Source organism: Clytia hemisphaerica, unplaced genomic scaffold, assembly GCF_902728285.1.
Source record: "Clytia hemisphaerica strain Z4C2 unplaced genomic scaffold, Clytia hemisphaerica genome assembly, whole genome shotgun sequence".
Classification (NCBI taxonomy): Eukaryota; Metazoa; Cnidaria; class Hydrozoa; order Leptothecata; family Clytiidae; genus Clytia; species Clytia hemisphaerica.
Window position 1 is genome coordinate 319,016 of NW_027104293.1, and position 27,669 is coordinate 346,684.

The 27,669-nt window shown below is 34.3% G+C and overlaps 1 protein-coding gene across 1 annotated transcript in view; it reads right to left on the bottom strand.

The window, feature by feature from the left end:
- Window positions 1-4,339: 4,339 nt before the first annotated feature.
- Window positions 4,340-27,669, bottom strand: part of LOC136817139 (uncharacterized) — a 29,034-nt gene continuing 5,704 nt past the window's right edge. The window contains exons 4-9 of the mRNA XM_067073473.1: window positions 27,153-27,298; window positions 26,538-26,574; window positions 22,658-22,750; window positions 9,191-9,280; window positions 7,260-7,376; window positions 4,340-5,936 (exon numbers count right to left, since the gene is read on the bottom strand). Of these exons, the coding sequence (XP_066929574.1) occupies window positions 5,863-5,936; window positions 7,260-7,376; window positions 9,191-9,280; window positions 22,658-22,750; window positions 26,538-26,574; window positions 27,153-27,298 (557 nt within the window). The 3' untranslated portion in view covers window positions 4,340-5,862. The remainder of the gene's footprint in view (window positions 5,937-7,259; window positions 7,377-9,190; window positions 9,281-22,657; window positions 22,751-26,537; window positions 26,575-27,152; window positions 27,299-27,669) is intronic.

Consider the following 27,669-nt stretch of genomic DNA (forward strand, 5'->3'; position numbering starts at 1 on the left):
TACACAACCTTTCAGGAAAATAAATGGAAAATCATTTCAAGGTTATAAGCTAAAAATTCAAAACATCCGAAAGGTTCAATATTTTTCGACGTTCTTATAAAAAACATGTACAGTATGTGGCCCCCAAAATGTCGATCAAATTTAAAATTTCTCTCAAATCTAGAGGAAAAGAGGTTTTACAAAATTTTTTGCTGCATAAAAAACTTTAACATCTCTACTTTATTTCCTGGAAGTTCTTTTCCATAATTTTCAATTTCAACAATATTTTTCAATCGCTTAAAGATAGGTAACTTTTTTCTAATGGCCCCCAAAACGGAGGTTTGCAATTTTAGCAATTTCTCGAGATATCTTTAAGATATGAATACACAGTTTTGACCATAGTTTTGAAATGTGATTTAGAATGTTTTGGGCATAAATTTGTTTGATAAAATTTTTACAGTATACCCCTGGTTGTCAAAATGGAGGTTTGGGGCCCCCAAAATGTAGGTGTAGTTAAAATCAAATTATTAAGCCCAGTGGTAATAGGGGGAAAAACTATGAACATATTTGTGTTTACCCTTAAATTTACGACCCGATGGATATAAAATTTATGATTTTTATGAAATATTTCAAGATTTTCGATATTGCAAAGTCCAAACTGAAAGTTTAGAAATTTTCAAAATGACAATTTTGATTTAACAACGTCTTAATCAAGTTTCTGAAAACCAATCTCTTTTGAAAATAGATCAATTCATGATGGAATAAGCTGTGAAAATTTCATAAAAAAAGCTTAACTGAAAGTGAAAATATTAAGCTTTAAAGTTATTTTTCTCCTATATCTTGCAAAAAAATGACAGAATTTGCCGTTTTTGCTGATTCAGCGAAATTTTTTATATATAATGTTAATTTATTGTTATAGACTATTAACTCAAGCTGATAGGAATGGAATTCCAAGACTTTTTGCTGTTTCTCATATTTAGGTTTTATCAATGCTGATTCTAGGGTCCCAAAATACTGGTTGACCTTTAAGATGCTATATCTTTTACCCATCCTCTAAAGACACAGATGTATCTGCAGGGGAAGTCTGCAATCTATGGTGGACTGAAAAACACTTCGAAAAATACTTCACTTGTACACGTATTCAAGTAATGTTGCATTTGTCACAAATGATGACATGTGGCTTTCCCTATCTACTTCGTGCTATACAAAGCGTAACAAGCGACAACTTACACATTTCATACTACACTTTCATGACTATTTGAAACATAACCTCACTTTATTATGAATGCGTGTCATACTATCATACTAAACTTACACATCACCCTCTACCATGAAAACATAATACAAAGTGAGTATTACAATGTACCCCTCAGGTAATGGTAATTGCAGTAATTTCGGTAATCACGGTAATCACGCCCTTACGCCACAACATATCGCCCTTTATAACGCCACACCATAATAAGACAATATATACAATATATCCCTCAGGTAATGGTAATTGCAGTAATTTCGGTAATCACGGTAATCTCGCCCTTACACCACAACATATTGCCCTTTATAGCGCCACACCATAATAAGACAATGTGTACAATATACCCCTCAGGTAATGGTAATTGCAGTAATTTCGGTAATCACGGTAATCACGCCCTTATGCCACAACATATCGCCCTTTATAACGCCACACCATAATAAGACAATGTGTACAATATACCCCTCAGGTAAGGGTAATTGCAGTAATTTTGGTAATCACGGTAATCACGCCCTTACGCCACTCAGGTAATGGTAATTGCAGTAATTTCGGTAATCACGGTAATCACGCCCTTACGCCACAACATATTGCCCTTTATAACGCCACACCATAATAAGACAATGTATACAATATACCCCTCAGGTAATGGTAATTGCAGTAATTTCGGTAATCACGGTAATCACGCCCTTACGCCACAATATATCGCCCTTTATAGCACCACACCATAATAAGACAATGTATACAATATACCCCTCAGGTAATGGTAATTGCAGTAATTTTGGTAATCACGGTAATCACGCCCTTACACCACAACATATCGCCCTTCATAGCGCCACACCATTATAAGACAATGTATAAAATGTACCCCTCAGGCAATGGTAATTGCAGTAATTTTGGTAATCACGGTAATCACGCCCTTACGCCATACAAAGGACCAAAAGCATATTCAATGATGTATCCATTTAAAGAAATTTAAAGCCTGGAGGGTGTTTTTATAATTGTGTGATGAATTATTGAAAGTCTACGACGCTCTCTCCGCCCTCTGGATTATTTATATTCACGAATTGTGCCAAGTCCAAGTGGATTCTTGTATCACTTCAGATCTACTTATATCTGACAAATGTAGTGAGGAAAATATACTAGGATGATCTATTGAAAATATGGTTTTTGTTGTGAATACAGTGAAAACACAATTTAATTTAAATTGACTAAATGAAATTTTTTTTAGTAACTATTTTGTTAAATTTGTTAATTTTTTTCACTCACAAAATTAATGTCAATCTCTTGTCATAAAAAAATAATTATTTGTTTTACAAAATTTATTTTAATGTCATTTATCTTATCAAAAATATCATTCGTAAACCGTATGAATAACAACAAGAATAATTAAAAATAAAAATGCCATCTTTGATACCTAGAATTCTGAATTAAATAGAGGGTCCTTAGTCTATGCTTGATTTTTTTTATTATGAATTATTGTATGCTTATAATTCACACGACGATCCAATTATTTTGTGAGATCTCAGAAATTTGTCAAAATTTGTTCCAATTTTGGGAGCATGGAATGTGAGTAGCCCGTGGAATGTCGAATTTTTACTTGACCACTTCCAAAACTTTCATAATATGCTGACGAGCTGAGTTATGCTTGTGAAAAAATGTAAAGACGTTAAAGATCATATAAATTTTTGAAGCGTTTGGATGTTCTTAGCGTTTTGAGTTTTAAGTCTAAAAATATTCTCAACAAGTTTAATCATTAGAAAATTATCTCTTTCGAAGTAAGTCATTTTGTCAATAAAGAAAATAGAACAATTGATTGTAAACGGCATGCCCTTCCACACTTTTTTCCTGCTGACACCCCTGTCTCAGTGCCCCAGTAGAACTTTTTCCCTCAGTGAGTATGAAAATTTCTATCAAAATACCAATGGGGATAGAAAATCTATTGTTTCCAGCTCGAAAATTCTAGTGGGGATGGTTTTGGAGTGCATTTTTTAGAGCAATTTGACAGTGGGGTTGAAGTTGTAGGATATTTTTTCCACCGGTGACGATTTTTGGCCGATTTTTGGCCTATTTTTACACCGGGGTGGGGGGTCCACCGGGTCTGTGACACAGGGGTGTCTGCTGACGTTCAAACAAATGTATAGGCATCTCATACAGCATGAAGAGCCCGCAAAATCATGAATTTTCAGGGCTTACAGTTTTGACTAAAAACTCAAAATATCGCAAATTACGCCAAAACTGCGGGTTATCAAGCTCTTCAAATTCCAAATCAGCACCCTCAAATTGACTAAAATCAATAGTCAAAGCTGGTTCACCGGCATTTTGAATTATTTTTCTTTATTTTGAAACTTTAGCAATCCACTGGCTATAGTCTAAGCATCACCGTAAATACTATTGATTCACAACTTTTCCACATCTCAAAAACGCCTTTAATAAGAAAGTGTTTTTCATTTCCTCACGGATATTCTTAACTTTTTGGAGAAGATCATCCTAAAATATTATTACGGTATTCTTAGGTTAGGATCCTAATTCAACCTAACTCCATTTCATTTTACCAATGAACGTAGCTACATTTTTTTGTGAATGCTACGCACATTTTTCTAGAAGAATGGTGTTTCCATTTCCTCACGGATATTCTTAAATTTTTTCAGAAAGGACAATTTTAATCATTGATACCAGTTTCTATCAAGAATATTAATTTATTTAGTACGTTCTTATAAATGAAATGTATTATAAAAAATGTTTGTACGTTACAAATTAGCTAGCATTATAAATGAACAAATATTTTGTGTGTTTGGCACAATGTGACATTATCATCATAAACATGCATACACTCTTTTTCTTTTATAAGAACAGTCTTATGAGAAAAAGAAGGCTCAAAAATGCCAAAGGGGGGGGGACAATTTTATTCATTGTGGTTCCTATCATTTTCTTATATTTAGTGCGTTTAATTCCAATGTATTATAAAAAATGTTTGTACGTTACAAATTAACTAGCATTATAAATGAACAAATATTTTTGGTGTTTGGCACAATGTGTCCTTTATCATCATAAACATTCATACACTCTTTTTCTTTTATAAGAACAGTTTTGCGAGATAAAGAAGGCTCAAAAATGCCAAAAAAAATAAAACAATCTTTCGCGAATCAAGGGCTAATTCTCAAAATATGAATAAAGATAAAAACGCCCTGAATGAATTTACCTTGAAATTGATAACAGAATAAGAAAACTTTGACGCTCAAAGTGCTGAAAACATAAGAACAGCCTCACTCTAGTTTCTAGCAAAAAGATGTGTCTCTCATAAGAGATCATAAATCCTGCGCACATCGTGCCTTTTATAATTTAGAGAGATGTAGTGAATGTGACGATCTGACCTGGTTGTTCAGCCAAAACACTACAATGCTTTTACTTCAAAAGAACAGCAAAAGCAACTGGGTACTACCTTATCGATCAAAACTAAGTCGGCCTTAAGTGACAAAATTTTGGCTTGGTGACTGAAATTTGGGCTGACTGAAAATTTGGGCCAAATTAAAAGTTTATAATTAAGCTTTCCTTTTTTTCCAGTATTTTAAGTTTCTCTTATTTTCCATCTGCTTGTAAATTTAGAAATGGCCCAAATTTTTAGTGGTCTTAATTATTAGTCGGCCCTTAGTGACTAAATTTTGACGAGGTGACTAAAATTAGGGCCGACTAATAATTGAGACCCACGAAAATTAAGGCCGACTAAGTTTTGGCCGATAAGGTAATATCTATTTTTGGACCGATGCTTGTTTTGGTGCAATTGTTTTGCTTTATCCAATCAACACGCACAAAAGCTCATTAAAAAATCCTAAATCTGATGAATTTAATAGATGAGTAAGATGGTTGGCGAATCTGATCAGATTATTCTCTTATTAAGTCATGGCCTTCACAGTAAATACGTGTCATACGCAGATTAAAATCTTCAAATTTATTGCACAAATGATGATTTAATATTCAACATATTGCTCATCAATGCCAAGGATACAGAGCCTCATCATATTTTGAATGAGACCTTTTTTTCAAATAATACAACGCTCCTGTCTCACAGCCTTACTGGAACTTTTTTCCTCAAGTGGGGATAAGAATTCTATTATATTCTAGAAATTCTATTTTTCCAAGGTTAAACATCCATTAGGGAGTTTTGGAGTGTAATTTTTAAAGATTGAATTTCAATGGGGATGAAATCAAAGTCATTTTCCCAATGGGGCTGAAATTTTTGTCAAATCTTCCAGTGGGGCTGGGGTCCCAGTGTGCCAAGGGTAAAATAATTAAAGTTTCCTGTTGAAAAAGATGTAAAATTAGATAATCAAGAATCATTTTACTTTTTGCATTAAACACAAAGTAATTTTTTAGGCAAACGCTACCCGTTTAATGGGCCTTCTAAAAAAGGGAATTTCCAGTAGCGTTCTCAGGGGTGTTGGACAATTTCTCTAGGAGGGAAAAATTTTGTTACGAAGTAATTATCTATTAACATTATGAATATATAATTACTTTGTTATAAAAATCTGCTCTCCCACACGAATTTTCAGACACCCCTCTGAGAAATGCTACTGAGTTCTCGAATCCATGCAATCATTGATAATTATTCAATTCATATAATTAATTATTTGCGTAATTTATTCACCACCATCCATACGTAATTGACCTAACTGACTTGGTCCACATTTCATATTCCAAGGAACAGCTTCATCTAGAAAAAAGATATTTGAAGAATATAATTGTTAACGATTTAATACAACAACCGTAGATTGATCAAAAGGTCGACAATTGATACTTTTATAGACCTACTTGGTTGAATAATGTTAGATCGGATGGCCAAAAGTCATCTTATTTATTTTCTCATCCGCGCATCGCTAAAAGTCACCATGGAAGACGGGGGTTCGGTTATCATCAGTTAGGGTCAGGATTGGAGCTCAAGAGTCACAATAAAGGACCAAAGGTCCTCATAGGGGCACTCGTACCCTATGACTTAACTTAGGATCCCGAAGGGATCCTTGTAGGGGCACTGGTAGGGTTGGGAGTTTCATCTATATAAAGAGATTTGTCCGTTCGATATAAGTTCTTTTATATTGCAAGATTTGGCATGCGACGATGGCTCAGTGGATAAAGTGCTTGCTTCCGAAACCGAAGGTCTTTCTTTGGCGAAGGTTCAAACCCCATACGGTGCGATGATTTGATTGGACGAAATATGATTGACAGATCAAAACTTAGATAGTTAGAAAATAAGAAACAAAGTCTCAGATAGTCAGAAAAGAGAAAGATAGGATAAGAGATAGAAAATAACAATGGTGACTATTGGCCATCCGACATAACATCTACTCACTTGGTTATGCATTTAACACATATATGATTGGTATCTACGTTAGCGTTACCGTTAAAACAATCATACGGAACACAAAGAGTGACCATTTACTAAAATTCGTCATTTGTTTTCATCACTGATTGTCCCCCGTGCCCATTGGAGGTGGTTTTAAGAGATGGGATTGGAAGGAAAAGAACATCAATCTCATCAAAAAATTGAGTAAAATTTGGCTAAGAACATTAATGCATTCTTATAAATAGTGATTTTTGTGAATAAATATTCAATTATTGAGGCGAGAAAATATTTTTGGCTCCGTCACATTTTGGGCATTGCCAGTATGCATCATTTAGTAAAAAATCAGAAAAAAACCATGAGCGAATCTCGAGAAAAGCTCATAACGAACAGACGAACAAACAGACATTGGTTAATTTAAAGGACCTCCACCGGGGTAGGTCCAAAAAAGCATTTTTTAGTTTAAATCCCATTTGATTATAGTCCGGAGTTGATTGGTGCAGAAGAAATTTGGTTGAGAAATTGTGAGCTTGAAAGATTTAGTTTCTTTCCGTAATATAAGACTATCAGACAGTCCCTTCCACGTATGAATAAATTAACAGTCCATACTCCATTATCAAACAAATGGGTTAGACATATCAGAAGCAAAATTTGGTTTTGAATAATCTTCATTCAGAAGGTTTCAAAATTTTTCCATACCTATCTTTTTCGGGTAAGCGAGACCAAGGTTTTTCATAAGTTGAACAAATTCTTCTTTCGTTTTGGTTAATCGAGGATTCAAAGATTTTTCTTCGACGACTGTGGTCACGTGATGTCCTGATGGAAAATAAAAGGTTCTTATTGGACAAAAAAAGAAAGATTACATCATAATTGTTTTTATTCTTCCTTTAGAGTTGGTAAAAGCCCTACAATGAGTTTCACTCAAAATTACGAAAAATATGAGGAAAAAAAAATTGTCGAATTCAAGAAAAAATGTTTAGTGCTATACTAGACGGTTCCCGTCGTCGCAAACGCCGGTTAACGGTTTTGCTTGCACATCAAAAGCCTTTAAAATACTATAATATGGGTTAATGCCTGACATCGTTTTGGATTAAAATGCCGAATACAATAATACAATAATTTTTATACTTCTAAACTTTCTACATTAGTCAAAATTTTGTGTCTGTAAGCCTCGATGATATGTCTTTTTAAGAAAACAGAAGTTTGTGTTCAATGAAATGCCATAGTGACTCTGTCAAAATTATCGAGGGTACCCGTCGTTGCAGACGCCCAAAGGTGTCTGAGGTGGTGAGAGGGTTGCTTCTAGGAAAGAAAAAGCCTTAGTTGTGAAGGAGAGGCTCGCGCTTTGCGATTGAGCACTGAGGGTTTTCCCGTTTGTTGGCTTCACATGCGGACAGCTTAAGACCGGCGCATATGCAATGCAACCAACATTGAAACCTTTTTAAATAATGTTAGACGAAGTTTAATCATCAAACAACAATGTTGGATTTTGTTGCGTGTGTTGATATAAAATAATTCGAAATCGTGCAACAAAAATGCCACACCTTTTTATTTGAAACTTTGTGACGTCGCAGTACTTTTTCATGAAATTGACGTCAGAACTTTTTTCGTTTAGAAATAGCAGTCGATTTTGAGATTATTTTTTTTCAGACTTTTGCATTCTCGTTAACCCCTTGTTTTGCGCCCGGCGTGACCGCAAGGTTATGCCACTATCCTTATGATGTGGATTTGTGATACTTGATTTGTTTGCCTCTTATTATTCGTTTTTAACTAATTTAGTCTTATAATATTTATATTTATTTTAATGTATATCTCTTGGTCCAAATATTATTTGCAGTGTTTACTTTATTTACAAAAAAAAAAAAAAAAAAAAAAAAAAAAATTTAGAAATAGCAGTATAGAGTCTAGACTAGTAGACTAGTCGGTTATTACTTATAGTAAAGCTGTCAATCAAATAATGTAAACACTAATTAAATATTCAGCGCGCGTGAGAGAAAAGGAAAATAACCGACTAGAAGCTTCTTCCGACGCCTTTTTTTCTTCACCTAAATTCGTAAGGAGAGACATACAGATTTCTGTATGTCTGACCCGTGCGGGATTGCATTTATTTTTCTTTCTGTTTATTGTATTTTTGGAAATGCTCATTTATTTATATGTTCCCATGTTTAATGTTACTATGAAATATCATATAGTCAAAAAAGTCGGATGGATTCTCAAAAACCTAAAAAAGGTTGTAAAATTAAACAACGTTTTTTGAGGGAAGAAGCTTCTAGTCGTTGAAATTCAGAAAAGACACGCAACCTCACCTCTTCGATTCTTTTTTTTAGAGCTTGAATTTTTTGTATATGGATCTGTTTTCAACGACTAGTTTACTAGTCTATATAGAGTCTTCTCTAATCCGAGTTTTCTACGCTTGTCAAACTTAGTGCGAGACTTTTTGTATCGAAGGTGGATAGGTTTTCCAGCCGCGGCGTTCAAATTTTAAAAACCTTAACATATGTTACTGGGCTAGCGTTACAGACATTTTTCATAAACTCATTTAGTATAGTAAGATATTGGTATACTACAGAATGTTTTATACCTAAACACTCCAATATTTTGCTTTTGTTTCTCAAAAAAACATGTCATACCTTTATAATCGTGAGCTGGATATAAATGAAAATCTTCCGGCAGCGAGAAAATCTTTGAGTGAACTGATTCGTAAAGTATTTCTGGATCACCTGAATGAAGAACATATCTTTTATAACTATCGACAAATTAAGGCATATACCTTAAGGTACTTATGGCGAATTCGGCAAATTTAGACCAAATTTGATAAAATTAGTTCCCGCCAAAATTAAATATTTTGCCCTCTCGCCAAAAGAAGTTCTCGCCCAAAATTAAATCTTTTGGTATTTGCCTAAATAACTTTTTGATTTCACAAGAAAAGCTTCAAATAAGGCAAGAGAAAACAGATTTCGGCTGTCATTCGCCAAAATTAGTTCCCGCCAAAATAAAAATAAAATCATCAATCACCAAAATAAGTTCTCGCCAAAATTAAAGATTTTCAGGATTCTTGCCGCTCGTCAAAATAAGTTTTCGCCAAAAAAAGTTCCCTTAAGGTATAACCATCTGGGAAGGGCTGTTGCTCCTTGGGCATTTCTGGATCGCCTCGACGATTTTAGGCATATACAGCCATCTAGGAGACTGAGGTTACAGAGGAGGTTTTCTTTTTTTTTGATTGGTTCAATTTCTCTTATCTAGGGATATTAAATCTTTTTTCAATTTGGTGTTGATGTGAAGGCAACGTGCAGCCTGTACAGATTCAGGTGGAAATCACTGAATTCAAATCATACTTTTCAGGAATTAAAATATGGAAGTATAACTTAATTTCACTCTTAACTCTTTGAGTCCTGAAGTTTTTCACTTTTTTGAAAAAAAAAGTTTCGCACCGACCTCTTGTCGGTGGGTCGGACAGAAAGGGCAAAAAGTAACGTTTGATAAACGATTTTCTTAATAAATTTCATAAATATCATAACTTTTAATGTTTGATAGCTAAAATATTTTTCTTCGGTGGAAGGTTTATTTGATTCATTTGTAGCCCCTTTCAGGCTTTTGTTTTCATTGCATTTATGCATTTTTCTTTGTTTTCAAATAGATGGCGAATGAAAAATTAACTTTGGCCAGTTCTAGATTCTAGGCGAATTCTTAGCAAGTCCTTTGTGAAAATGTACTTCTGGCGGTGAACAGAATTTTACCAGACATCTAACTAACATTAAACAAATGTATTTCAAACGTTGCAGACAAATTTCACTAAAAATATAATCCCTTATAATACACATTGTTAAGAAGATAGCAAAACATGTCAAATAGATTATCAAGGATAAAGCAACAATTAAAATGCTTAGAAAGAGACTTAAAAAAGACGGATAAGATACGGCAATTAGAAAGCTCTTTTCAGGAAGGGTACTAGGTTTATAAATTGACGGGTATGTCCAAACAACAAATTCGAGTCTTTGAGAGAGTGAATTTTGACATTTATGTGACCCTTTGAAAGACTATTTTTCAAATTTTTGGCTCAAAATTAAATTAAGTTTATGACCCTTTGATGGAGTAATTTCGTAATTTCGGGACCCTTTCAGAGAGTCGATTCCTAATATATCCTTCTCTGTACCCATTTGAGAGACTTTCAAGGGTTTACAAAAGGGACCCTTCTTTACACATATCTGATAACAATTTAGTGGTAGTACCTCCCCTCTCACGGGCTTCCATTCTATTTTCGATAAGATTGAGAACTATTTTAAAACGTTGTCCCTAGAGAGCTTTTTATCCGATCTAAAAGGAAGCTGTAATAAAGATAACAAAGAAATTTTAGATCGCCAAACAATACATAGAGTGAGTTAAAATATCAATCTCATGAAAGAGAATTCTGAATGTAAGTCAAACTTTTAGTTGAATGGCAATTATGACTTAAATTTATGGAAAATAGGATTATAATGGATTAAATGAATCTATTCCAAGTTCTAATTCAGTTTCTTTTTTTTTTTTGGCTCAATAATTATGATATGCAGTGACCCGCTAAAAACCCCTGGCTGGAGAAAACCTTGATGCACAATGACATTTAGTTAAAAAGAATTCAAATTCTCGTCCTTATTCTAAATTCAAAAGTCAAAAGTTTCCTTATTCAAAGTGAACACATATTCATATTCCGTGGGTAATCAGTTCTAATCTATTATGCAGAAGATTTTTCTTTTCAAAAAACTTTTCCATTCCAAGTTGTAAAAGAAGTTCACTGTGTTTCTAAAATATGTTTAAGAAGTTACTCTTAAATAGGGGTTATGATTTAGTTAATTTTTCTTAAAGGTTCCTTGGGTTATATGTACAGGGATGTTTCATCAATTATTCACTGGCCATTTAAACTACGATGAATGGTAGTTTAAACAGGGGTGCATGATCACTTATATAGGTGTGTATGAACACTTATACAGGGATGTATGATCGCTTATTCAGGGGTGTATTATCAATTATACAAGGATGTATGTTCATTTATAGAGGGATGTATGGCCACTTACACAGGGATGTATGGTCACTTAAACAGGGATGGATGATCACTTAAACCGGGATGTATGGTAACTTGTACATGGATGTATGGTCACTTATACAGGGTTGAATGGTCACTTTTTCAGAAATGTATGGTAACTTATACAGGGGTGTATGGTAACTTATACAGGGGTGTATGATCACTTATACAGGGATGGATGGTCATTTATACAGGGGTGAATGGTTATTTATACAGGGTTGTATGTTTACTTAAACAGGGATGTATGGTCACTTATACAGGGATGTATGGTAACCTATACAGGGGTGTATGATCACTTATACAGGGATGTATGGTCACTTATACAGGAATGTATGGTCACTTATACAGGGTGTATGGTCACTTTATACAGGGATGTATGGTCACTTATACAAGAGTGTATGATCATTTATAAAGGGATGTATGGTCACTTATGCAGTGATGTATGGTCACTTATACAGTGGTGAATGGTCACTTATACAGGGTGTATGGTAACTTATACAGGATGTATGGTCACTTATACAGGGATGTATGGTCACTTAGACAGGGTGTATGGTCACTTATACAGGGATGTATGGTCACTTAAACAGGGATGGATGATCACTTAAACCGGGATGTATGGTAACTTATACATGGATGTATGGTCACTTATACAGGGTTGAATGGTCACTTTTTCAGAAATGTATGGTAACTTATACAGGGGTGTATGGTAACTTATGCAGTGATGTATGGTCACTTAAACAGGGATGTATGATCACTTATACAGGGATGTTTGATCACTTAAACCGGGATGTATGGTCACTTATACAGGGATGTATGGTAACTTATACAGGGATGTATGGTCACCTATACAGAGGTGTATGGTCACTTATACAGGGTGTATGGTAACTTATACAGGATGTATGGTCACTTATACAGGGATGTATGGTCACTTAGACATGGTGTATGGTCACTTATGCAGTGATGTATGGTCACTTATACAGTGGTGAATGGTCACTTATACAGGGATGTATGGTCACCTATACAGAGGTGTATGGTCACTTATACAGGGTGTATGGTAACTTATACAGGATGTATGGTCACTTATACAGGGATGTATGGTCACTTAGACAGGGTGTATGGTCACTTATACAGGGATGTATGGTCACTTATACAGGGTGTATGGTCACTTTATACAGGGATGTATGGTCACTTATACAAGAGTGTATGATCATTTATAAAGAGATGTATGGTCACTTATGCAGTGATGTATGGTCACTTATACAGGGATGTATGGTCACCTATACAGAGGTGTATGGTCACTTATACAGGGTGTATGGTAACTTATACAGGATGTATGGTCACTTATACAGGGATGTATGGTCACTTAGACAGGGTGTATGGTCACTTATACAGGGATGTATAGTCACTTATACAGGGATGTATGGTCACTTATGCAGGGGTGTATGGTCACTTATGCAGGGGTGTATGGTCACTATAAAGGGATGTATGGTCACTTATGCAGTGATGTATGGTCACTTATACAGGGGTGAATGGTTATTTATACAGGGTTGTATTTTTACTTAAACAGGGATGTATGCTCACTTATACAGGGATGTTTGATCACTTATACAGGGATGTATGGTCATTTATACAGGGATGTATGTTAACTTATACAAGGAATGTATGGTCACTTATACAGGGGTGTATGATCACTTATACAGGGGTGTAATATCATATATACTGGGGTGTATTATCATCTATACAGGGATGAATGGTTACTTATACATAGGTGTATGGTCACTTATAAAGGGATGTATGGTCACTTATACAGGGATGTATGATCATTTATACAGGGGTGTATGGTCATTTATACAGGGATGTATGGTCTTTTATACAGGGATGTATGTTCACTTATACATGGGTGTATGGTCATTTATACAGGGATGTATGGTCACTTGTACAGGGATGTATGGTCACTTATACAGGGGTGTATGGTGGTATGCTTGAGAGGATGATTATTGCAGAACTTTGTTAAGGGCTCTGTCCATAGTGAATTTTTCATAATTGCCGTGTTTAAAATGTGTTTTCTCACTGATGTAACCAATAAAACTATGGCATGCTATACATTTTCTGTTAGACAAACTATTCCTGAATCTAAAAATTCAAAATTTGCATTGAAAAAATTTGACGAAGAAGAAAAATGAAGACTTTTGCGAAGAAGAGTATTTCAACTTTGAAGAGCTTAGTTTCGGCGAAGAAAAAACATTTTGAAAACATTTTCGCAGTAGATGGTGCATCTTTTACCGAACAATAAAAATTTTGATGAAAAATTTTGTAAATGCTTCTTTGTCTCGAAATCTTGAAAATAGTGGTTTTTCATCAATTTTTCATCTGGATTTTGCATAAAAAAACAATCATAACTTTTGACACATTGTGTTAGAAAGATTTTCCGCAAAATTTAAAATAGTTCAATTCTTTGCGGACAGTGTAAAGAAATTTTGAAACAAAAAAGTTAATTAAAATCAAATTAAAACTAAGCACTTTTTGTAAAAGAGGGTGATGCAACATATTAAAAACATCTTTTTAAAGTTCATAACGTCATTTTTGCAATTAAATTCTTAATTACTCTTAAGGGATTCGATTAATAAGCAATTTATAAAAGCAGTTCTTTGTTAAAAGCGTTAAAGGAACCTGGAATATAACTTTTATGTTCAAATACCAAAATCAATTTTTGGACTATGGTCAGAGCCTTTAATTCGGTTATGTATTTAAAAACAATTAGAGTCTAATTAGAGTCTAATTAAAGTCTATAAACGATTCCTTATATACCTATAATATAGTAATCACAACCAAATCAAACAGAGAGTCATAGACAATCCTATCGTCCACACAAGATCACTAAAAAAGGGAATAGTTTAAGAGGCATGGTAAATTTGGGCTATATAAGCAGTGATAGAGGTGTTACAGTGTTTGTTTCAAACTCTACCGCCACTTTTTTCCTGTAATCCGTGTTAACGCCCTGGCTATGCAGCTTTATATTTCCCTTTAATTACTTATTCTCTACAACGGACGATAGCATCGTCTGAGATAATCATAGCACATCTAACATATCCATTTTTTTCATAAGAGCATCCAAAAATTTTGAAGAAATAAGATATTCTTTCCAGGTTTTTTTTCTTTTTATATATATTTTCATTTCTTAGTCATTATTGCTCATTTTGTAAGCTCATTTGGGTTCCCTCCTCCTGGCGGTATGATCTGATGGTCCTTTTGCGGGAGGATAGAGTTGTTACTATACTATAGATTTAAAAAAAAAAGAAAAAAAAAAGATATTCTTTAAAAATGGTCTTAAAATACATTTACTTTTATCATTTGATGAGTATATTTGTGCGATGTCTTAAGAAATTGAGTGTTTTAGAGTTTGTGTGGAATTTTATATATTTGTTAACTTGTCCTTAATATTTTTTCATTTTGTTCTTATAGTTTCCCCTGTATATTGTTTACATTACCCACTTAAAGTAAAACCACAATAGGTAAAGTGCCTGTGAATATACTAAAAATCCCTCCATATAACAGTTTTCATCAATCAATTACACGCTTTCTTTTATAAAAATTATACTTTATAAGAATCTTCATGAAAAATTGGCTAAAAATTAAGAAGATGCTAAGAATATTACCATCATGGGCAATTAGGTGACTGAAGTAAAGAATGGCATTTTTAGAGCATTTTCAATAGATAAATTGTAAATTACTCCGAAGTAAGGCTCGCAACTTTCACAAACAGGCCATTTTACGCTTTAGACGAAAGAATTAAATGTTAAATCTAGTTTGAATTAGGGTCCTAAGTTAAAAATACTGTAGGAATATTCTAGGATGATTGTTTCCCCAAAAAGTTAAGGATATCTATCATGAAATGAAAAAAAACATCATTCTTATAAAAAAGAAAATAATTTGTAGGCTTAGCGATGATTAATAGTCTAAGAATACACCTTAGATACCTTTAGAAAGCTGTTAATAAAAGGTATTGGATTTGATATAAAGAAGTAGGTGGTTAAGATAAGCCTTTTCAATACCTTTGGTCTTACATTTTAGAAAAAAACATACTGTTGGAGACAATGCAGCTAGAGAACTTTTATCCACAACAATGTCTTAATAAGGAAAATGAAATCTCCCTCCTTGGGGAATGTTCTAAGCCTCCTATAAGCCTCCTAATTATAGTTTACTCTCTTAATAAGGAACAAATAATTATAAGATTAAAGTTGAATAGATATTCATGCAATAGTATTAAAGTTTACCGAAAGATACTATGATAGGGGGTTATATAATTGTTGAAAACATGCGGCTAGAGAACTTTTAACCACAACAAAGTCTTTATAAGGAAAAACATATCTCCGTCTTTGACATAAATTCTAGTCCTCAAAATAATACTCTACCCCCGAGGAGAAACAGATAATTCAGAGTCAAAAGGTGCCTTGGATATTTTGAGTAAGCTCGTATTAACGTTGGTAAAAGGAAACTAAGACAGGGGGTTTATATAATCATTTTAATTGTTTTTAGTAATTCATTTTGACAAAATATGCTATTGAAAACATGCATTTGGAGAACTTTTATCCACAACAAATTCTTAATAAGGCAAATAAAATCTCCGTCTTCGGGAATGGTCTTATCCTCCTAGTCATAATGTACCCCCTTAAATAAGGAACAAATATTTCTGAGTCAATGGATACCTTAGATACCTTCAGAATTAGTTAGTTATGTTTATAAAAAGAAAGGGGGTTTATAATCAATATCTTTTTTCGCATATTTTAGATAAAACAAGTTGACAACATGCAGGTAGAGAACCTTTATCCACAACAAAGTCTTTATAAAGTAAAAGAGCTCTCCACCTAAGATCACGATTTTGATCTATTTTATTGTTTGTTACCCCCTGAATGGAAGCAAATGACACTGAGTAATATAAGGGCGGAAAATTAACTGATTTTTTACTCGATGAACATTGATGTTTATGTGTGTTTCTACAAGTTTTGAGTAATTTTTTGACTTTTTATTCGAGAAAAACTTTTATTCTTATTCTAAATGGCATCACAATTGAATTTTCAACAGAAAGTCGCTGCATTGAAATTGAAGATTATCGATCCATCAAAATGCACCCCACGAACGTCATTATATAATCAAATATTGAAAAATGCACAATCTACAATTGATAACCAAAACAGAAAGTTCAACCTCGGGAATGGTCATTTATTTACCGACCCTATTCTCGCAGCTGATCAGCTTCTCTTAAGAGAATATGCTGATTCAGCATTATTCAACACCAACCGCCACGATCCTGTATTTATTCCCCCAGTTTTTCAATCTCACCAATACGCGAAGAAGGATTCAACCGTGCATCTCCTCGATTACGATGTTGACATAAACACTCTTAAGAAATGTTTGGATAATTTGAAGAAGGATTCGCCAGCTTTTTGGTTTACAGGAGAACTTCAAGCTTTCTATGATCTCCAATTAAACAACTCTAGCGGTAATGATATCAACGCAAGAGAATTCTATAATTGGATCTTGAATGTCCAAATCCTGTATCTCTTGATGGAAGAAATTGGAAATCAACCGATCCAAAGTTCTTCCTCTCGTCAACCAAGTACAAACGATCTGACTTTACCATTAACGACAGAGGACAAAAACACATTCATCCAAGCATGTATTCAGGAATTGGCTTCAAAATCACCAGGATCAAAATTGGAACAAACTCTCAAAAAGGTAACTTATCAATTTTATTCTCAAAACTGTAAAAATTCTTTAATACAAGCACAAAGACCTGTATCTAATTGAATATTTTAATTTGCTAATTGAATTATAAAAAATCTTTAATTTCATTCCCAGACGTTAAAAGATGTTAAAGAAGAAGTCAAAAACTTGGTCAAACAAAACCCACCACCTCATCCAACAATAAAATGGCTTTTCGGATTAGTTCTTTCGGAGCTCGGTGAAAAAGGTGAACACTCGTTTTTCGAAAAACTCTATTCCATCAAAGATGACCCTGTTCTTGAAGATACTGTGATTCTCAGTTCCATCAATTTCCTCACCAATGTCCAAAAGAAATTGCATCAGGAGATTGACGTCCTTCTTTTCTCGTGGACCAAAAAAATAATCATAGGCGTTGAAATCAAACGGACACTTACTGGAAAAGCTTTTGACCAGTTGAATAAATACCATAAATTGATAGAAGAGAGGTTGAGTGATCAATTGGGACAAGGCTGGACGTACCATCCAGCCATTTTGGTTGAAAAGGACGACCTTTCTTTTAACAATCAACATTATATTGACCAAGAAACAGATTTGAAATGTTGGTTATCCAACTTGCTTGCAAAATATCCGACCGTTCCCTCTGGAATACCTTACATCCCAGCAGTAAATCAAGTTAAAGACCTCCTAAGAATCGTTGTGTTTGCAATTCATGCTTCAAAAACAGCACCCATTACAACGTCAAACTGGGTCGAGTATATCTCGCAAGCCATCGATACCGTCTGCACTACTGACAACATACTCTTTTACAGTCAGCGCCAACTTCCCATCATGAAGACAAACACTTCTGAATTCAATAAGATCCTCTTTTATGCCCCTTACGGATGCGGCAAGTCTGCCATCCTTCAGGAGAAAGCAAAACAATTGAGTGGAATGACGGAATACAATATTATGTATGTCATTCAGAGGAGTTATGATTTAGAAAGCCTTCTTGAGTGGAGATTGAAAGACGAATTGGGAAAAGAACATGGAATTGACGTCTATGGATACACGTACTACGTAAGTTGCATTTTGAATCTAAATTGAATCATTTTCTAATTCTAACTGAATAAAAACGGCTTTGATCGAATGATCGCCTCCAAACTATGTTACAATATTGTTTTATTGATTACAAAACGATATCGTAGAATAACTGATAAGAGCAGTAAAAGTAAAAGAAAATTGAGATAGTTTTAAGGCTACAACCTAAGTTGCCAACGCCGATTCATGATTTGATCATTGCGTTATGTTCATTCGGAAAAAACACTCAAATTTGTTAGAGTGAGAAAAATTTTGCTGTTTTTGTATGCGATAAATATTTTGAATTTAAAAAATGAAACAACCTTAAAAAACTAATATTGCACTGATCTACACTTAATACTGTAAATATTTTAAGCTTACTGGTATTATTAAAGCAAAGGCAGAAACGATAGGTCAATTAAAATTTTATCGTGCACTTTTCCGTAATAGACTTTTAGGATCCTTTGCATGCAAATGAACAGATTTACTTAAAACAATATTTTCTTTTCTTACAAACAGATCGATAAAGAGAAAAATGAAGAGCAAATTGAAAAGCTAATGGAGAGGATTCTAACAAGACACATCAAAGCATTATTCATCGATGAGTGTTATATTTCCGATAATCAATTGAAAGAAATGATAATGAAAGTCAAACAGCACGTTGATGTGATTTGGATTGCATCGGGCGGATTGGGTCATCAGGATATTTTATCAGGTGATGAAGATTTTTCGGTGTATGACAATTTCATGAAATATAAACTTGACGTGAATTTAAGAAACAGTGAAAGTATAGTAAAGGAGGCATTCAGCTTTGAAGAAAGAAATCCTTCGGAGTATAAAGAAGGTTTAGTACTTCCACCACAAAACCACCCTGACGGAGAGAAACCGTACCATTCCAAATCATTTGAAGATGTCATCAAAGAAATGAGAAAGATCACGAAAGAAGGAGTGCTAGTGATATCTGATACTGCATACGAGAAGGATGATCATCTTCAAACATTGAACACGATGAAATTGAAATGGAAAAGGTATGGAAGACGTAAAAACGATTTCAATGAAGGTGAAAGTCCATATAAACATCTCGTAGACGGAAACATTTTATTGATTGATGACAATGAACATAGTTCCGGCTTCGAGTGGAAGAATATCATCATCATCGTAGAAAGTAGATCTGAAGAAATTTTTGAAGACCATCCATGTAATTGGATCATGAGATGCACGACAAATCTCATGATTGTTCAAAGAGAAGAATTTTCTTCAGATGAAATCGATAGTGACGATTCTTCCGATGATTAAACTTAAAATATTTTTTAATACTCAAATAATTAATCACAATCAATGAAATTAGTTATTACATAGAGTTTTCGAGATAATTATTTCAGTTTTTGTTACATTTTATCATTTTAAGGGAACAAATATTTTCTTTGGCAACTAAAATGGAGTCACGAATTGTGTATTTTTTTAAGCAACATCGTTTTTCTTATTGGCTTTTATTCAAGCTCTAAAATATGCAACTTTTACGCAACCTTTAAAGAAAATTAATGGAAAAGATTTTCAAGGTTTTAACCTAAGAATTAAAGAACATCTAAGAGGCTTCGAAATCCTATAACGTTCTTATAAAAAACATGTAGATTCTTAATATCTTACACTTTTTGTTTATTTTTAGAAACTATTTGTAAAAATATTTTTTCACTCACAAAATCAATGTAAATGTTTTTTCTTGTCATCAAAAATCTATTTTTTTACCAATTTTTTTTTCAATTTAAACGTTATCTTTATATTCAAACATTATTTATTAACAACAAAAATGTAATCAAAAACTCTCGTCTTTGATAACTGGAATTCTGAATTAAATTAAGGGTCTATTTTCTTGGGTGAAGTTGTAGCGGAGAAAAAAACATCTTTACTTTTGTTAACTACTGAAAGCCTTTCGAGTAAAAAAATTGTACATGTTTTTCTTTAATATACCTATAAGGAACAAGTTTATAAGAAACTCGAGGCTGAAAATGTTCTGAAACAAGTTATACTTTTATGGACCTACCTGGTTATGCATTTAACACATAAATAATTGATATCTACGTGAGCATGACCGTTAAACAATCATTCAGAACACAAATAGTGACGATCTATTAAATTTAGTCGTTTGTTTCTTATAAAAAAAACATTTACAAACCAAAATTTCATGCTCTTGAAATATTCTTTCATATCCAAGACTTCGTGAGCAAAAAAACATCTCATCAAAAAATTGAGTAATTTGACTAAGAACATTGATGTATGCTTATTAAAAGTGATTCTTAAAGATAAACATGCGTTTTTTGAGCCAACAAACTTTTTTTGCAAAAATCTGCTTGAGCCATCGAGATTGGCTGTTTATTCTTTATGATTTTTTGCACAAAGATGCACAACTATAAACCCTCGAATGTAACGGAGCCCGATTTTTGAAAAAAAAAATGTTTTTGGGCAAATTTGGGCCATAAAACGGCTAAAAAAAGGGTTTTTTGGACTTTGTGAAAAATTGGATCATTAATTTTTGCTGATTTTTTGCATGAAAGTATGGTACCATCATAGGTACCTATTACTATTATTTACCTATGATGGTACCATACTTTCATGCAAAAAATCAGCAAAAATTAATGATCCAGTTTTTCACAAAGTCCAAAAAACCCTTTTTTTAGCCGTTTTATGGCCCAAATTTGCCCAAAAACATTTTTTTTTTCAAAAATCGGGCTCCGTTACATTCGAGGGTTTATAGTTGTGCATCTTTGTGCAAAAAATCATAAAGAATAAACAGCCAATCTCGAGAAAAGCTAATACCTAAGTAATTGATAATGTGCTTATAGAAAAATATCAAATTTGGCCAGTTTTTCTATAAAAACACGTCAAGCAACCAAAATTTCATGTCTAAACACACATATTCTTCAAAAGTAAGCCCTAATGAGCAAAAAAACATCTATATCATAAAAAATTTAGTAATTTGACTAAGAACATTGATGTATGTGGTGGTACCCTACTTTCATGCAAAAAGTCAGAACAAATTAATGATCCAATTTTTCACAAAGTCCAAAAAACCTGTTTTTAAGCCGTTTTTTAGCCCAAATTTGGCCAAAAATTTTTTTTTTCGAAAATCGGGCTCCGTCACCTTTTGGCCACGACCATTTTACACCTTTGTACCAAAAATCAAAAGATTCCTATGATTCAATCTCGAGAAAAGTTGGTAACGAACGAACGAACGAACGGACGGACGGACGGACGGACGGACGGACTCCACCCCACCGGGGTAGGTCCAAAAATAAAGAAAAGTTAAGGAACAGAGAGTTAAACTGAATTTGCTCACATTTACAAAAACCTAAACAAAAAAGAGTCTTTTTCTGTACTGTAGTCCATTGTTATACAAGACAAAATGCCTGGATATTGAGGGGGCTCAGGAAAAAATGCTTGCATATCCAGAGGGTACAGGACGTTTGTCATGTACATGCAATCCTAAAACCCTTTTATCCACTCTATCAATTTGGATTTCAGGGGGTTAATTTTTTTCAGGTCGGATATCCAGGGAGCTGTGGAACTCGAGAAATGAATATCCTCAATAGACCGGGTACGAAAACTTTTTTGAAAAAGTCCAATCTTGTTCTCGTCATTCTTCTAGGACGACGCAGAAGATGACGACGACGAAACGATGGACGCTCCTTTAAAAGAAGACGTCATCGCGTCATTAGACGGCGACAAGGTTATCTCGCACCCGATACACTAAAGCTCTGAGTGTCGGGACAATTTTCAGCATCTGGAAGGTTTAGATTACGGAATTTTGCAAGACCGCGTCAAGGAATTTGCAGCAGGAAAAATCAACTTCGTGAAGAACCGTTACCATTATCACAGCAGTAGTTCTTTTATCTTAGAATATTGTCACTGTGAAAAAATTATTTAAAAAATGAAGAGGAGCCCTTTCTATAATTATCTGGCACCCAGATGCAGAAATCTTCATCCGACACGCTTAAGTTCTGAAGGTCGGGAAAATTTTCAACATCTGCCTCGTTTTCAGGGATTGGTGGCTCCAACCGAAATATTTTTTTCAGGTTTACGCCCGATTGGCGTTGCCACATATCAAAGGCCGACTATTATTCCTCTCTGATGGGAAATTTAGCGTTTAGAGCTTTAGCAAGGGCGGCCGCCAATCCACCATCGGAATATCAGACAGATAAACGACATGGCTCTTTGAAAAAGAATTGTACATAAAAATATGAAAAATTGATGGATAACAGACCTTGTTGAAAATCAGTTCTACCGCAAGCTCGTATCAGAAGTGTGTCCCCTGTCATTGCAATTCGTTCTTCATAATTTACCAATGTCATACAACCTTTAAAAAAAAAATTATTCATTATTTTGTGTTTTCTGTTTCCCATTTCTGTTAGGCTTCTGCCCATCCTCTAGCGAAAAGAGTTTCCTATAGAATACTTTATGGGCCCTTTTTACAAAGGCCCTTATTGGCGTTAAGTTTGGGCTCGTGGCGTAAGAAAGGCCGGTGTTAAAAGGGCCGGTGTTAAAAGGGCCAAGATTGTGCAATTTTAACCTAAAGGCGGCGTTAATTTAAATTTTAGTCATTATTTACTAATTCGAAGTATAAGTAGCCATTTTTAAAAATGTTGGCGTTTTTAGTAGCCCTAATTGGCGTAAGCCCAAAATTAGGATGTGGCGTAATGAGGGCCGGCGCGTAAAAGGGGCCGATAAGGAAATACAGGAAGTAATCGTAATAAGTAAAATTAATTGTTCCTTGTGACCTTTCGAGTTACATTAGATGAACGTCGAAACAACATTGTGTGTAACCTATTAGAGCCAACCTTCTCAGCTAACACACAGCGTTGTTTCAACGTTCATCTACAGTAATGTCCAAAAACGTAATAAAAACGAAAAAAAATAACATTGAATTTGCAAAGTTGAAGGATGGACTGTATAGGCTTTTTACTGAAAAACTGAAATCGGTGAAAATTTATTAATTTATCCTAGAAATAAGATGAATTTAAAAAATTACTAAGAAAATATCACGAACTTTGTTCGTCGATAAAGAAGAAAAAGCTTCATCAAAAAGTCATAAATATCTTAGATCTTGATTTTCCGAGTCAAAGGTTTTAAAAAACTTATTTTTATTATACCGACCGACCGACCCATATTTTTCTGAAGGTCTTCCCGCCCAGCCGGCACACAACGTTGTTTTATCGTTCATCTAATGTTATATGGACCTTGTGACATTAAATGAACATTGAAATAAACCAGCCGAGGCTGGAAGGTCAGCCAAAAGAGCTAAGAGGGTTAGAGGGTCAAAGGGGTTAGAGGGTCAAAGGGGTGAAAGGAATAATTTTGATGAGATGCGAGCAAATGTTAGATCAGCGTTCGATACAATTGCAATTAGCTGCCGGTTGAAAAGTCCAGGAACCTCGCTCGTTTGGGATGTTAGTTAGTCTAGTGTAATTAAACTTTTTGTTCATTTTAGTCAGTTATAATACATTTTTTCTGTTGGGTGTAGACAATATCCATATCTGACCAAAGTGTTATACTACAAAAAATAAGAAAATTGCCAAAAAGTCAAACCCAAAATAAAGATACATGCCGTAATTTTAGTGCAGAGAGAACCATTTTTAGTTTTCATTACATAGAAACTGTACTTTTTTTGTTTACTTGATAAAACCCCAATAACACTTTGTCGTAACTCTCTGCAGCTTCTTCTAAAAATTGTAACTGACTGCCATTAAGCTTCAAACTTTAAGAAAACCGCAAACTCCTGAAAAACATAGTTTTTGCCTATAGAAATGGATCAGTTATAAATATCTTTTAGCTGTTTCTCTTCTTAATTTTATTTTATTATTTAGTTTGTTTATGTGTTTGGAACTGCGGGTCGGTTTTAGATATTGCCTGAGGGAGACTGAGTGTTGGGTACCCGTAACATGTGTAAAGTCGCTTTGAACCGGTCACAAGTCCGGGACTTCAGGCATAGTTTTTGTTTTCTATTTATATATGTGTGTTGAGAGAGTTGTTATTTTGGGTGGTTTTGTGTTTCTCATTCTTTTAAATTGACCATCTCTCTTTTGTTTCAAAGTCAATCGTTCTTATTGTATTTTTCATCTGATATTGGAATGATTTCAAAAAAATAATAAATCAAAAAATGTATAATCTTCAAAAATACAAAAACATTCTTGTCTTTTTAATTTAGATCTTTTTAAGCTGCTTATATATCATATCTTTTCCTTTCCTTAAAATGACTGATATTACATCTTCAGTATATATATAACTTTGTGAGAAATATTTTTATCCTTCATAAATTTCTAAAGCAGAACAATTTTAGTCTGTATACTTTACCAAATTCCAATATATAACACCTTGTCACAGGGCTCGAAATAACGGTCGGACATCGGACAATGTCCGTCCCAAATGGCTTCATGTCCGACCCAAAAATCATAATTTTCAAGCTAAAGCAACCCTGATCGGACATTTTGTCTGACCCACTTGAAATTGTTATTTTGAGCCTTGTTGTCACAATTCTCTGCAGCTCCTACCAGAAATTGTAACTGGTCGCCATTAACAATTTTAAGCTACAGTAGTCACAAACCGCACACTCTAGAAAAACACAATTTGCCAGAGAGTGGCCATGTTGTGTAACTTGATGGTATTGGTATATATACTTCATTAAAAAATCTAGAAACCATTTCTCATAACTTTCCGCAGTCCGCTTTCTGCAAGTCCGATGAAAGATATGTAATAACTGTTGTCACCATTCATAGACCTTTTTTCAAAGAGGCCACCCTGTTGAATAATTATGTAGTCCAGCAGAAAAACAATGATAAAACCATGCATAATTATTACAATATGCATGATACAGTAATTATGCATGGCTCTATCATTGTTTTTATGGCTGGAGTACATAATTATTCAACAGGACGTCCTTTTTAAAAAAAGGTCTATTCCATATCAATCGGTAGATACTCTACCTGCTGCCGTGGTACAGTAAGTCTGAAAGCTTTTCCGCTGCTTTACTGGATTCCCACTGTCAGCCTCTGCACGCTCTGTGTTTACAAGTTTTCAAATCGAAGTAGCGAGCCGCGTGCTAAGGGAGAGTAAACCGAAAACCAGTTTATCCACGGTTGACGGTTTCTCAATTTTTAAATTCGGACAAGTCCACGCCGATTCCCTTTCAACAAGATGTAGCTGCTTCTTTAACAGAAAAATATTTTCGATAATTTTTTGCGATACGCCTTATATAATATGACTGAAGCCACAACCTTGCCGATACACAGGATATTCCGGTGCAGTTTGTCAGGTGCGCAAATATATGGATAAATCACTGGACAAAAGTTCCGGTGTAGTGTCTGGTGTACTTTGTTTCCTCCGAGAGAAAAATTTACCAGACAGTCCGGTGTAGTCCGGTGCGCACTTTTGAAAATTTAATGAAGAAAATACCAGACAAAAGATAACGCCGGAATGTATGGTGTATCGGCAGGGTCGTCTGAAGCCAACGTCCAAGTCCAAAAAAACACGATTGCATCTAGTCTTTATCAAATTTAGACAGTAGCTGTACTTTTGTATACTTTATCAAATTCCAATAGCATTATAACACCATCAATCCCCCCTCTAGAGGCAAACAAGAATAATATGTTTTTATTGCAAAAACTAGCTACAGAAAATTCAACATAAACAAAAACTTGAGCAAACGGCTTTAAACCTTCAAAAGAAGTAGAAAAAAAATCCCCTTGATGAAAATAATGTGTTTGATTTGCCGAGTTAGAAAAATAAATGACAGAAATTGAAGCTTGCAACAGACAAACAGATTCACACTGGAAATACTTTGGAACAACACTTTAACTTTATCGGCTTGAGCCGCAATCTTGAAACACCACATTATGATCGTTAAAAACAACACACGCTAAAAGTTCGCAAAAAGTTAACCCGATCGGAAGAAGGTTTAGAAATCAAAGTGAGATCGGTAATCGGTAATCGGATTTCGGAAATCGGTTTTAAAAGTTTCAAAATTTTGATCCAGAGCTTCACCAGCGGGAAAAAAATCGCGGAACCGATTTGAAGGGTCACCGAGGCTGACCAATAACGTTGTGTGCCAGCTGGGCATAGAATATTATATTAAATTCGTCCCATCTTACCATCTGTATGTCCAGGCGTGGAAATGCATTCTATTTCCTTAAATAAAATGGAGAAGAAAAAAATTAAAATTAATACACGTGACATATTATTATTAAATTATTATTAATTTTATTATTTATTTGGGCTTTAGTTAAAGGAGGTATCGCTAAATTCATTCATTTAAATCTATATAGGATTCTGCAGATTGTTTTCATTGCCAGGACTGCCAGGACATAGTGTTCTCTCCCCTTGCTTCATGAAAAATATCAAATCAGAAAAGACAATGACAACATACCCTCTCAGTAGCGTAGACAAGGGGGGGGGGCAAAATTTTTGTAGGAGAGCAGATTTTTGTGACACAGTAATTAAATTTATTGAAAGCTAAGGTAAAATATAAAGAAGACAATATCCTCTAGTCTACCAATTAACTTGACTTAGCGTCATCAAAATTCATTAAAAAGCAAAGTTTAGAATTTCGTATATAGTTTGAGAAAAGGAATTCATTGGTGCCACCGACTGCTCAACCTTATAGCCACTTCATTCTCAGGCAAGGGGCGGAATAAATTCTAGCCATGATGTCGATGAGATGTCCCGATGCCCAATACAATTTTTGATTCAGAAATTAGTTGGCTTACCCTATCACCATAGGAAATTCGATCACCATCATTGAGTAATATATCAGCTTTTGCACCGCTATTCAGACTGATCATACTTTTACAGTTGGTTTTGTTTTTCAAAATGCCGGTACTGGTTATATGGTCGGCATGACAATGAGTGTTGACTGAAAGAAATGAAAGTAAATTTTTTAGACATTAACCCGGATGGCCACTGACCTTGACGGCCGACGGGGATGTGCCACTGGAGTTTAATAAAGGTTTTGTTTTTAAATAAGAGTGATATCGTTTGCTTTCTAATCAATTTCAATTCACAAATCACAAGCTTTTTCCCATTGGATTGCCACGGGTGTGGAGCAAGATTGGTCAGAAAGAGGAAAAGAAAAACATTTTTTTTGCTTACATCAGCATAATATAACAATACACAGACACTGTCCTGATATGAAATATGTGTCTGATATGAAACAGAAGACTTATGTAAAAATAAAACCTTTAAAGCCAGATTGACATTATGTTTTCCGAGGTCTGAATCGCTGCT